This window comes from Cyrtonyx montezumae, unplaced genomic scaffold (genome assembly GCF_038088225.1).
Source record: "Cyrtonyx montezumae isolate F1298 unplaced genomic scaffold, pur_monq_1.0 scaffold_12, whole genome shotgun sequence".
NCBI classification, from domain to species: Eukaryota; Metazoa; Chordata; class Aves; order Galliformes; family Odontophoridae; genus Cyrtonyx; species Cyrtonyx montezumae.
The window spans coordinates 23,265,908-23,280,139 of record NW_027071848.1 but is presented as its reverse complement, the minus strand read 5'-3'; the positions used below and the strand labels follow the sequence as shown (position 1 = coordinate 23,280,139).

Below are 14,232 nucleotides of genomic sequence, written 5' to 3'. Positions count from 1 at the left end.
GGCTAAAATTTAAATTACTATTCAAGTTGAGTTTTATTCTAAACTATAGATGTAATACAGTCATGTGAACATTCATTTTCTTGGCCAAAATGCTAAAATATTTTCTTCCACTAATGAGCCAGCTGCTGCATAAAGTTATTCACTATAATCAGTATATTCACAATCTGTTCTTTATCTGTTTACTAATCAAGGTTGCACAAAGTAAACTTTTTTAGATTGTTCGACTTTTACCTAGTTTAATACACTTTTTACCAGTCAGAGATATAACTCAAAGGCTGAGAAACTTGCTCTAGTTCCAATGTCTGATACAATTAGGTTAATGGCATGAAGCAACTGGAGTGTGGAGATGCAGGCAGACTGCTCTGTGCCCAGGAGCGAGAGCCACGATCTTATTTGTCCTTGTTGTCAAAGAGAAGAGAAGGGCAGTGGCAACAGTGGCTGGAGGCATTCTTCTGGAAATAAAAACTGTCAGTCTCTCTTCACTTTCTCATGCCCATAGGCAGCTATCCTACAAAGTACTCACACTTCCTAGAAATTTCAGCAGGTTTTGCTGGATGTGGGGGAAGGGAGGGAAAGGGAAAGGAAGGGAAGATAAGGGAAGGGAAGGAAAAAGGCAAGGCAGGCGAGGCAAGGCAAGGAAAAGGAAAAGAGAAAAAAGGAAAATTTTGTTCTATAGAAAGATGTGAACATCTGTGCTCCTCAGGCCTGAGTTTTTCCTTGCCTAAGCAGACATAAGGAGACATCAGAATGAGGTCTCCCTAGAAGTGAGAACTCATTTCAGTGTACTTACACATCCCCAGTGAAGTCTCTAACATCTGAAACCTTCTGTGGCAGTCATCCTAGGTGGAGGAGTTTTCTCCACAGTTTTGTCCTGCCCCTTGCCTCCTTTTTTGTGGAGTTTTTTCCTAGTTTCTAGCACCTTGCTTCCAAGCTTTTAGTTTAACTGTACAAAATCAGTACTGAAATGAACAGCATATTATTCTCCTTGACCACTGTTCTGGATTTTCTTTTCCTTAGAAAAGGGCTCTTCAGTTGCTGCATACTTTTACTGTAACTACAGTGTTTCCACAAGTCCTGAAGCATATAAACTCTGGAGATATTAAATTAAAAATGAATTCAAATAAACACAATAGCATCTCATCACTCAAAACCTGTCTTCTTTGCAGCTCCTTTCTATCTGCCTCAGTCACCCTGCTGGAATAGATCAGTGACCCAAAAAGATCAATAAAAAATCACACAGTAATAGCATACAGACTCACAAATCAGCATCTCAACAAATGGCTTATCTGGTCATTGTAGACTATGTCTTAATAATGCCAACTTAGAGATTCCAAGGCATAAAGTCAGCCTTGCAAGTCAATAAGGGGCTATTGATTTCACCATCACAAAGCAGTGAAATTAGGTGTTTAAGACATCAGTTACTGACAAAATAAAGTTCACTTGTGCTGATTCAGTGCACCTATTTCTCTTCAATAACTTTGAAGGAAGTCCAGATAGATAAGTTTCCTCACCTGGGCATCTAAACAACAACAACCAGACCACTTGCCCACAAATCTCCAAAAACCTCTGTTAATGTGGAAGGCTAGGGAGATCTGGAGCACACCACCAGTGCATGCAGGGTAGCATGGGGAGAAAGACAAACAAAGCAGACAAGGAGCCTGTGGGTAAGGGCCTTACTGGAATAGATTTAGAGAGGTGTAAGGGCTACTCCCTAGTGCATTTCTTTACTGCATGGAAATAGAAAAGAAATCCAAGCTGGAACTGAGGAACAGCCCTTAAAGTAGTTCAAAAAACAATGGAACGAGTATCATGGAAAGGTTTCCTCTTATAATCAGATCTGTAAAAATACTGGGAAAAGCAAAAAGCAATATCTTTCCATTACAGACTAAATAAATACTCTGCCACAGAGGATGCTGTTGAAAGTAGAGCTTGCACTTAGCAGTTAAAGTAATCAGATTACTTTAGCAGGATTCATTGCCTTTAAGTTCTATTAACATATTCAAAATAAAAGTCAACATTCTTCCAGCATTTCATATCATCATAGCACTGTGAAAACATTACCTAGTCACAAATACTTCTACAAACCCCAGTAGCTTCTCAGGGTCTCAGGAAAACCTGTCTTTATCCAGACACCTGCTGTATACCCAGTCTTTTGCCTCTTCTACAAAGTGAATAGAGATGGCTGTGGTCTTCTGTCACTCACATTGGAAGAGGAACCTAAGTCAGATGAATCACTGTATAATTATCAGACTATAAACCACTAGTACTTTTTGTTGGCTGGTGAAATGATTCAAAGCCCACATTCACTTCCCTAAGCCATCCAGTACCCTTTCCACAGTCATTGCAAAATTGGTCACAAGCTATACCATAAGCTTCCACCACTATCACCCATTAAAATTCTTCCTTACTTACAGAATGTTTAAACGTGTTATTATATCACGGGCGATATAATTATGGCTGACAATGTGGGTGGGGAGGTGAATAAGACTTTTTTGGTCCACCTACTTCTTTCAGTGCCAAAAATGCAAGAGAGGAAGCAATCACTCAGAAAATCCAATAAACATTTTCTTCATGTGGCTAATCTCACAATACAGCAACCACAGTAACTATAATAATTACCAAAGGAAACTTTTCCGCTTCAGATAAATGATCTTACCCCACAAGAAATGTTTGTCTGGCAGAAATAGTCAGAAAGCTGACACAATTACATTAACTGCAATATATTAGTTAGCATTACCAAGTTCCTTCATGAATGAAGAATTTGTAGGCATTAGTCTACATAGGAGATTAATGTTATAAACCTGGACACAATTTCCCTACCACCCATGTTCAGATTTCCTCTCTAGCAATGTAGAGAGACCCTGAGTGGGATAAATTAATCATGAGGGTGCTTATCCTTCCTCACTGAGTAAGGAAGGCAGATGACTGGGTCACATAAGCCTCCTCATCAAGCAGTGCTCAGAAGAATGCCTAAAATTAAGCAAAATGCTGTCCCACGCCTGTTTGGTGCATCACTGTTCCCTCAGACTACAAAATGAAGCTACACAACAGGCACTGTTTTTATGCATGGACTATCTTTATTTTTCCTTGTTTCAAAATTTTCTTACAGAGAAATCCCTCCATTTAATCTTTTCACCAAGTACAGATCAAGTGCAGACAGAAACAGAGGAAACTTCTATACTGTGTTTGTACTCTGAGCTGGCTACTACATCTGCCTTCTGATTTTACCAGAAATTAACAGAACTAAGTTCCCTCATTAAAAAACTGTCCTTTTCTCTTGTATGTTCAGCACAGACTTCTCAAGAGTGAGACTGGAAGGAGATTACACAGCCCACATGTATAGCAGTACAGATTTTTTCTTGTACTGAATTATCTCCAAACTTCATCTGACTACTTAAGGATGTGAGGCAGATACTGGAAAACATAGAATTAAGCATTTTCACTACGCTTTCTTGTGAACACTATGAAAAAGAAGTGGATATTTGAGAAAAAAACAAAAAAACAGAGACCCTGAAAATGAGCTAAAGACAGATAATCTGTAGCAGTTAATAAAATATAGAAAAATAATCTCCTTAGGGAAATGTGACAAAAAAGGAAGGACAACAGATGACAATTTACAAATGAAAAAGGGAAAAAAATTAAAGGATGTTATAACCTTGGTTGACATTAAGATCTTCTGTGTTTTTTCATTAATCACTCCATACTTTCTTACATGCTTGAGACATTTCTTATATTCTGTAACCACTATTTGAACTGATGGCTAATACTCAGAGCAATGAACGAAATGTAATTTTTAAGGAAGGCTGAGTATGCATTGCCCATGGACAGTAAGCATTGAAAATCTTGTCAGTTTTTTGTGAGATCCTAAAGAGCAGTGTGTATACCTAACACTGAACAGATAGGACTGAAAGTGATTGACTAAATATAAGTTCAGATTTTATTTAATATCCTAAGTTTACAGACTTGGCATCTGAATCATTACTCTAGGCACAGAGCTTCCAGAGGGCAGCTTTGGGAACAACTTCTGGACAAGCAGAAATAACTTGTAAAACTTCTTTTCCCATTCTTTGAACAAAAGCAAGTGCTTAAAATCATTTATTTTGTTGCTTCTTTTGACAGTTTTGGAATAAAACTTTTACAAGCATTTCAACCAAATGCATTTCTGGTTTTGGCTCTTAAGTATTTTTAAGGGTTTTTGTACTGCTTATAGCTATGGCATTATCATGGAAAACAGACAAAAATAAACTATTTATAAGATCTTGGAAATAGAGACTACTGTCTATAGTGCACATCCAAACAACATAATGCAGTAATAGCCCATGGTACATACCCCTAGAAATGTCCAAATGCACACATATATGTGCGGGTGTAAGAGGTGTATGCGTTCAAAATTAAACATTTTAATTATTAGTGCCATTTGCTGAGCTGATAGAAAGTAAGGTGGTACTGCTTCAGAAAATAAGTGTTGTTTCAGTGTTAAGATTCATTTTCAGACAATGAAGGTTACTGTTTCATTGATTTCATGCATTTCTACTTTGCCCAGAATCCATGTCTAAGCCATTTCATGAAAGTCACACACCATTTATTTGAGCATAAACAACATTCCTCCCTCACAGACAGGAATATGACGACCAGCTTTCCCATGAACAGATAGATAAAGAGATGATGACTTTATTCCCTATTCTCTGTGGATTGGCTTTTTTTTTACATGCTGACATGCTGTGATAAGCACTTTATGATGCATGTCTGACTGCCTCTAATACCACTTGATCCTTTATAAATTAAGAGGCAAGAGGCTGCAGCCTATCATGTAACTCCATTACTGGGATTTGGATTAAGAGTGTTTTGCACATGCTATTGTCTTTCTTTTAGCTGCTACACAAATCAGGTGCCTTGAAAATAGCTGTTGGAATCCTTTTCCTGCCAATTTCGGCTCTCCTAAAGATTGGCCAAGGATATATTTGCTAGAGAGATGTGTGGACCCAACTCTGGGGAAAAATCCAGCAACCAACAGAGAAAGAGTAAGTTTATAAATAATGTTTTCCATTTCATTTCTGTCTGTCTTGCAAAAGCTTGTCCTGCTTAGTAATTGCACAGTATTTTCTAGGTTCATCCTATAAATATTTTACCTGTTAAGACTGTGGAAGTATCTATTTTTCCAAGAGTTCTCTTAAAACAGTATCTGTTAAAGAAGTATCTAGCCCATATCTTGGGGGAGTATTTCTCCTCCTTGTAAGTTCCAGTTCTTTTCATGGTTTCCGTGCAAGGCTCTGCTTTCATTCTTTGCCAATTTTTAACAGAAGCTGACAATTATATCAAGCAGGATTTATCTCTCCCACCTGCCTCTCCCCACACTAATCACTACAGATGATGCCTTTGAAGCAATATGTTCCTGACTCACAATGTTTCACTGGACATCACTGCCTCCTAATGCTTTTAGCACAGGTAAAGGCATGGTGTACACAAGATTACTGCCCACATGAGCAAAAGAATATTTTAACATTTCTTCTCCCACCACACCAGTAGAAGGAATGGTTATAGACTCAGTCTAATGAGGGAGGGGAAAGGAAGTCTGCACACACAGCAAGACACAGCCAATGAACACTGGATCTCCTGCAGGATCAGCCAGTTCAAAAGATACTTTTAATGTTTCCCTCTGCATCCATAAATCTACATTTATAGATGTCAGAAGTGGAAGCAGACACAAATATATTATAGGAAAAATTATATAAGTTTTATTTCTGTGATCTTCTTTGTGATGCTTACCATGGCTTAGGTTATGCATTAAGCAAGCACTCTTGATGTTTACTTGATGAACTGGTTAGTAAATCCCATAACTACTAAATGAAGAGTTTTAATAAGAGCAGTAAACCCAATAAAACCATGTGATTATCAATCTTAGAATTAAAAATTTAAGTCACAAGTAATTCAAAACTGGATTTTTTAAAATGTGGTAAAGCAATTCAGAAGTAAAATCTCCCTTGGAGATCCAACAGTGTTTTAAATGTAACTGCCTTCCAGAACAAAATGTTTTACTGTCAGGACCAGATGCAACAGAAGAAAAAAAACCCACCAAAGATCATTTTTCCCTTCAGAAGTGTCTACACATAAAAGCTGCTATCATATTTATTACCGCTGCCAGAGGGGCTCAGTCCTTGCTTTTTGAACACCAGTGGGTACAAAAGTGGTACTTCAAAAGTAAATGTCTCCTCTATCTTGTAAAACATGCTATTTCATGAAAAACTTATTTCAAGGGAAGTTGTCATGGTTACCAGAATAGGAGTGCTTTTGTCAATATTATGATCACTCCTAGTAGGGTAGTGACACTGAATACATGTGAAAATCTCTAGATACTTCCTAGAAGCCATAGCTGTCTCATGGACCTCAGAAAACTGACACAAAATCTGCTCGACTGCGCTGATGCACCCTCTCTTGGGGGGCACCAAAGGAGAGGTGTAGTGTAGCACATAAGGCCTCTGACAGCTCCCGTCCCTTCTTTGAGCTTGATGCTTCTTTCAAGGATCTAGTGACCAGAAAAAAGGGAATTTAGCTGCGTGACCTGAACTCCACACCCCTTCATAGAGAGCTGTAGCAGGTAGCTGGTCCTTGAGCCTAGGGACAGCAAATCCACTGATTTAATCCACAGGGAAGACCTGTCTGAATGGGATGACATCCAACATGAGAGCAACAGGAATGTCTGCAGGTCCAAAACTCCAGCTGGTTGCTTGCACACTGATGGGTGCGTTTCTGCTCTCCTTGTACACTATTCTCATTGAGCCCCAGGCTTTGGGATGATACAGAAAAGGACTCAGTACTCAAAGTTCTTACAGCAAGTACTCAAGTTCTTACAGCAGTCATTACTGAGTGCTAAAAGTTTTCAATAAAAATTGTAATGCACTACAATTCAAGTTAAAAAAAGAGCAATTTTCTAATAAAATATGTATTTTCTGTGCTTACTGTGAACTTTGGTAGGAGTGTGCACACTAGGGTTTTCAAATGAAAATTAAAGCAGTGGGACCTGGGAACCAAATTCCCTTAAACTGTTCTGAAAACGTTTGCTGGTGCTTTGAAGAAAAACTTTTTATTGCATAGTTGTATTTTACCTCAAAACTGTAGAATTTTAGGAGTTGGGTGTCTGGCTTGAGACCTACCACAAATGAACCTGACCTCACCGTAACCCTTAAAAAACCCCAACAACCCAATAGCCTGTGTGAGAAACTGCCACAAATATTTTGGCACCATCCAGCAGTCTGAAAGTCAGCCTTTTAGGGCTGACCTAGCATGAAGACAGAACCACATGCCAAGTCGTAACTTCCCTCCTCCTTCCAAAATTGCTAATGTCTTTATATTTTTATTCCATAACCCAGTGTCTGAAGTCCAGTGCTGAATGTTAATAAAGTCTTGACCTGGAGGGTGCTTATTTCTTCTGGGACAACTGAGGGTGGAAACCTTTTCTACAAAGGCCAAATCCCGCAAGCTGAAAAGTTCCTTGCTGTAGCACCTAGAATGGGATGTAAAGTGCCAGGAATGGAGTCTGGAACCCTGTATTACGATCAGGATTCTAACTACGGACTGAGACAAGTCAGTGGGGCAAGTATGGGTATAGCTCATGTTGAAAAATTTTAGCCAGGAATGAAAAATCCCATCCCTTAGTATTTTGCCTCTATCAGCAGTCCAGCATCCTCGAGCCAAGGTGTCTTTTCTTTCTTTCCAAAACTATAAGGACCCTATAATTTATGTTATAATGCCAGAAGGAACTGCAGTGCCATCTGACCCTTTTCTTCTGGAACTTCATACAAAAAAAAAAAAAAAAGGAGAAAGCCAAAATGATATATGAAAAGAACCAAACTGAGGACTTTTCAACACAGCAGAGTGCCCCTGCATCAGCATTTACGTTACATGATATGGGGCATTTATTTTCCCCTCTCTCTCTACCCTACAGTAAAGTTCTGCCACAGTATAGAAGGAAATATAAGATAGAGGCTAGAGATATCCCATACATGATACCCTGATCAGCAGGACATCCATATGCATGTGAACACAATGCAGCCACCCCTCTTTTGCTTATTCTTCTTTGGGCTAGAGAGACAGCCTTGCACCCTGCAGCATGCACTCCATCCTCCCAGCTCCTGCAGGACAGATGATAGCCCATCATGCAGAGAGTAGAAAAGAGATTGAAATCTGAATCCAGGTATGGATCCATCAGGGAAATCGATGCTTTGCCTCCTCTTCTGTTTTAGCATGAGTATGATCTGATATGGTTCAGCTTTCAGCTTTACACTCTGTCTTTATCTGGCTGCAGCCAGCCCCCTCCTGCACCCTGTTCTCCATTGCTCAGACCAGTGCATGAGCAATGAGGAAGAGGTTTGCACATCCTCAGTGTCACTTTGGTTTCAACAGGAGAGGGTTCTACTTCTTCAATTTCTTGGCAGATTCTGCTGATATTTTGTGAGCACTGCTATTAAATCATTTTAACGAAAGGCTTTAACCCAGGAATACTTTTATTATTACCTTTATCTTATTTGCCTTATCTTTAAACCAGTATCACAGCCACGTAAGTACAAGTCACTAAAAATTAACCTCTCTTTTCACCAGACTGTACAGAGGACCTAATGTGAAACACCGGTAACACAGAAAAGCTAATGAAAGGCTGAGACTTAACACCTCGTTCATTAAAATCTCTGAAATGCTTGGAATTTGTTGCAGCAAAGTCTCCTTTTCACCACGGTTATGTGGGAGACAGAATAAAACAGAGTTAAACGAGGCAAGTGTATAAATAAGAGAGCCTGGAGTTTGCGGTAGTTTTACTTACTATCTTAATTATATATTTCCTTAGAATGATTTTTTTTTTCCCTTTCTGGGACAGATGGGATAAATTAATCTTAAATGCAGCGTAAAATCTATTCCAGATCCCCTCATATGCCAGTGCTTAAACATTACTAACTAGAAAAATAAAAGTCAGAGATGGAAAAGATCTATTAGCTGACCACCTAAAATTTAACATTCAGAAATGTATCCATTTAACTAAACCTATTTCAAAATATTTAACGAGGTTCAGTTACATCTTAAATCAGTTCAACAGTGGCTACAGTCAATTTATTTCACTTTGAAATCATGCTTAAAAGTGATTGGAAGTGACCTGCTTTTAAATGCCATTGCATTAACTAAATAAATGTACATGCTTAGTCCAAGTGACAGCAGGGTCTGTTCAGCCCTGGTAATAAAGAATAATATAACTGCCTCCCAAACACATCCTTTAGGGGCTCAGGATCCTCCATCAATATCGCAATTGTTGAAGAATAAATATTTAGCTATTGCCAAAATAGAGGCTCAAGCTGGGAATCAAGATACGTTGAATTTTTCGTGTCAGTTTCACCAGTCTCTTTTCTTGGATGAATCACTTAGCCACACACAATATCTGAAAACTTACCAATGCCCTCTTACCTGAAAATTATGATTCAACAAGTTGAAAGCATGGCATTTTGGTTCCAATCTTAGAATGCAGTATATGCATTTCATTTCATGTATGTGAGTAAATTGATTCAGATGGAAGTCCACCAGAAGGACAGAATTTTTTTCCATATGTTCTGAAGGACAACATAGCTGTGTGTGAGTACTTTTCACCACATTTTGTCCAAATAATTTCAAGTAACTTGCCTGGGAAAAGTCTGAATAAATATTTTAATTGAAGGAGCTTATTCTAGACCTAAAACCTTATATTTACTGCAAAATTTACATGAAATCTTTTATATAAACTGAAGAATCATTTTTACTGCTTTCAAAATGACATGCATGCAAATCTAACTAGATACTCCAAACAGCTTAAATACCAAATTTCCTACACCACAGTACTTCTTATTATTATTATTTCTATTTGCTGATGAACAGTAGAGATTAAAAGTTTAAAAGTTTCTTCTGAAGACCATGGAGATGCGGTGGATTGACCTGTGTTGCTGAGAAACCACAGGACTGCACACAAGCTCTGCAGCAAGATTTGGTAGGAATCCATCTATTTCACAGTGGGTAATTCTGGGCTTGGTACATTGCCCCTACAATATGCTAGCCCAACTTTGCAGCTATTCTCAAGCTGTTTTACTTCCCTCTAAACTCACAGAACTCCTACCTATGTAGAAAGATTTTAGAGAACAATGGGCACAAATGTTTGGAGAAAACAGTGGCATAAACTACATCCCACCTGAGCCCTTTAAATGATACTAGATATTATTCTTCATTTGAGCTACTGCATACAGTATACATGACTGCATACTTGCACCACTGGTAAGCACAAATGTATGAGGGACATCAGTGTTGTACAAATAGTCATAGCTAAAAAAGTACTAATGGAAACTTAGCACCTCTTACTCCAAGGTAAGACTGTCTTGATGATACACTTCTACCTTCTGGTCCAGCCTAATATTTTATGATTTTGAGATTTTCACAATTTTTCTACTTTAATTCACGTGGATTAAAGAATGAGGGATTATTTTGCCAATGATATCTCAGTTCATACCTACATGGGAGAATATTTGCACTTACGCATGATGGAGAAACAGGGAAGTGTTCACCTCCAGATATGCTGTATGTGGAGAACATGAGTGCTCAGCTGTAGCTGACTGCAGAGTGGTGACCCTTCCACTCTACTCAGTGACAGCAACACTGCGCCTGGAATACTGTTTCCAGTTCTGAGCCCCCCAGTACAAGAGAGACCTGGATATATTGGAGAGTCCAGCAAAAAGCTACCAATATGACGAAGGGCTTGGAACGCCCCTCCGGTGAAGTAAGGCTGAGAGAGCTGGGGCTGCTCAGCTGAAGGTGAGGAGAAGGTTCAGGGGGATTGCATCGATGTCTATACATCCCTGCGGGATGGTGCCAGAGGCCAGAGCCCAGCTCTGTCAGCGGTCTGGGACCAGAGGCCACGGGAACAAACTGGAGCACAGGAGGTTCCCTCTGAACACCAGGAGCACTTCTGTGGTGTGTGGTGACAGAGCACTGGCATAGGCTGCCCAGAGGCTGTGGGGTCTCCTCCTCAGGGATCTCCCTGGACATGTCCCTGTTCTGGGTATCCCTGCAGGGGCAAGGTCTGCAGCAGAGAGACCCAGAGTGCCCCTAATCACTTTCTCATCATTGCTGCTGCTCGGACGACCTTCCCCTGGCTGCCTCCACGCGCAGCTTCGAAGCGATCACACTGAAGGCGGACGGCGGCAGAAGCGAGGCCTCGGTGCCCATCCCGCCCAGCGCGGGAACCGGCGGCGGGAGGCCGGGTCGAGGGAGCGGCCCCGAGCGTCGGCGGGCGGGCCGGGGCGGGCCGGAGCCGGCTGCTACCGCCTCCCACAGACGGCGGCGGAGCGGCGGCGGGCATGGAGCGAGCCGGGCGCCGGCAGCATGCAGCAACAGCAGCAGTCCCGCGGTGGAGAAGAGGACTGCGGGGACTCGGGAGCAGAGACGGGAGGGTGAGTGCAGGGCCGGGCCGGGCCGGGCCGGGCCGGTTCTGCCTTCTTGTGCCGGAGGAAGGGCTTTGTGTGCTGGTACGCGGGGGCCGAGCCCGGCTTGCTGAGGTGTGCCTTCCTTCCGTCCCACCGCGGGATCCCCTGGGGAGCGGGGAGGGCTCCTCCTTGGGGTGATGGGGAAACATCACCTCATTTACTTGTGGGGAGGAGAACAGTGCCAGGCTGTGGTCGTCGTGCTGAGGATGGCCGGCAGCGCGTGCCCTCGTGCTGGCTGTGACACCGGGCAGAGCCAGCTGCTGGAGGAGGGACCGCCACTGAGCCATAGAGGAGCTCTGGGATTTGTGGGTGCCCTGGAATCGGTCTGCTGTTGTCACGATACTCACCACACCATCCTGTGAAGTGCTGTAAACTTTGCAGGTAGTTGTCCAACCTGCAGGTGTCCTGTGAGTCAGGGAGAGCGGCGGTCGGTTTTACCTGGATCCGGGACCCAGTGGCCAGAGGTGTGTTCTGTCTGTGAGCTGGGTGACTTCTGAGATCCGGGAGCTGCAGGGATCGCCCGTGGGATACTCGTTCAGCTCCTGCTTCTGTGGGTCAGCAGGAAGCTCTCTGCAGCCATCCCGCATGGTGCTGCCATTGTTAGTGTCATTGTGCTCACCTTGTTGGGAACAGCAGTGAGCCCATGCTCATTCTCTGGCTTCAGAAGGACAAATCCCTTCACGCTATTCTCTTCCAAGTCTCTTCCCTCCCTTCCAGCTGTATTCTCCCAGCTCCTTGTCTGGGATATCTCCACCCTGTTGCATGGGGATAAGGGTGTACATTCGCACTGGTACTGTCCTTTGCATGTCATAGAATTATAGAATATCCAAGTAGCAAGGGATCCACAAGGATCACAGAGGTCAGGCAGCCTTCCTATTCCTATCCACTTTCTTCCTTATCGCTACTGCAGCAGCACTACTGAAATTCAGAGAGAAATACAGTTTCTTGATTTCAGACTGGTAAATAACAGCATCCACTGGGATGCACTGTGCTGGTGGTGCCTGAGACTGAGTGCATAACAAAACTGTAAAGCTAATTCTTCTTCAGCAGCCAAACTGAAGTAGCATTATTGCAATTAAAACAAAAAAGTAGACAGGAAATATGGCAGTATCTTTCATTTATCTAGCTATTAATTCAGATGTATGTTTTTTATTTCTTCTGTGGTCTGAGAAGCTAAGGACTTCCTCAATCGCCTTACATAGTTGTGGTATTGCAGGCACACCTGACAGTGAATGTTTTTAAGTATTTTATAAGACCTGTGCTTAAAGACAAAAATCCACACCTTTTTAGTTCTTGGTACAACAGGTTTTCTGTTCATTTTTGGGGAATGTGGTTAAAAGAAAGACAAAATAATCATGGCTGGTTCAAAGCTCAAAGCATCCTTGATGGGCCAAGTCACTCTTAATTTACTGTGCTTTCCAGAACAGAAAAACCTGTGTTTCCTCAGGAGGGGCACTCAGAAGGATTTGCCCCAGATGGTGATGTGAGCCTTTAGACTGCAACAAGCATCATGACAGCTGCTTATGCCTGATGCTGGTGACATGATGATTTTATGAAGCACCCCTGTCCCTGGTTTGGCACTGGAAGGTGCAGCTCAGCACAGAAGTGTCTGAGAAACTTTAACAGGGACATATGACAATTAATAGCTGCAGTGCTTTGCAAAGGTGTTCATTCTGAAAAGCAGAAGGTCCCTGCACTTCTATTCTTAATTTTTGTTCCGGTTAGCAGCTATTTTAGTCTGATAAACACTTTGCATATGTCTCTTTCACAATATTTATGTTTCAGTTTTCTCACCAAACCAACTGCTCCCAGCACTTGCCTTTCCATCTTACCAGACGATCTGCTTTTTGCTTTGTCTCAGTCCCAACATAGATATGCTGAATTGAGCTGTTTTTTCTCTGATTTCTCAGTGGTTAAAAATAAACTATTTTGATGTTCAGCCACAGTCCTATGAGAGTATCAGTAGAGAGAGTGGTCACGAGTGAGTCAGTAAGAGGTTTACATCAAGTGATCCCTTTCTGTCTCTAAACAATAGCGTGCAGTGACTGCAGTGAAGCCAGGCACTGCAAGCCATTGTCATCTCAGTAATTGCATGTAATGTTGTGTGAGCTCCTATGTGGAGCCTGTGCCATGGAAGCTGGGTATAAAAACAAACCAGTGTCATACATCAAGTAGTCCATATGTTTCTTAAGGTTTTGCTGCGGCTTCCAGCTACAGGAAAGCTCACTTACAGTTTTAATCCTTGATTTTCCTAATCCGCTGGAAAATATCTCCCTCTTACTGCATTTGCCTCACTAAACAGGGTTGGCAAAGAGGTCACGGAACAAAAACAGTGTATTTTAAGTGACTGAATCCAATCAGAATGGATTGGGCTGTTGTTGTCAAGTACCTAAATAAAGTGAGTAGAACGTGTAAGCCAATTAGTTTATATTGGCTATTTATTAATGAGATTTGAAAGTGTTTGACCATCCCTGATCTAAGAGATGTTATATGTACTAAGTGTACCTTTTTGGGAACTGTATTTTGGAGCTTTCTAGTAAAAAAAAAAAAAAAGCTTATTTCATTTATTGAAATCTTTTAGCCCAGAAGTGAGGGAAATGAAGAATTTTCTGCTGTGGTTTTGTACTCTTGAGACCTGAAATTTTAGGAAGAAGAAAAGGGTATTTTGAGAGGGGAAGTGGTCTGATTAGAAAGCAAAGGGAAGGGAAAACAACTGGAAGAATTTGAAGGGAAAAGTCTTAATATTTAA

The 14,232-nt window shown here is 41.4% G+C and overlaps 1 protein-coding gene across 1 annotated transcript in view; it reads left to right on the top strand.

The window, feature by feature from the left end:
* The first annotated feature begins 7,506 nt into the window (after window positions 1-7,506).
* The window catches only part of FAM124A (family with sequence similarity 124 member A), a 41,622-nt gene continuing 34,896 nt past the window's right edge, over window positions 7,507-14,232 (top strand). The window contains exons 1-2 of the mRNA XM_065730369.1: window positions 7,507-7,594; window positions 11,072-11,450. Of these exons, the coding sequence (XP_065586441.1) occupies window positions 7,507-7,594; window positions 11,072-11,450 (467 nt within the window). The remainder of the gene's footprint in view (window positions 7,595-11,071; window positions 11,451-14,232) is intronic.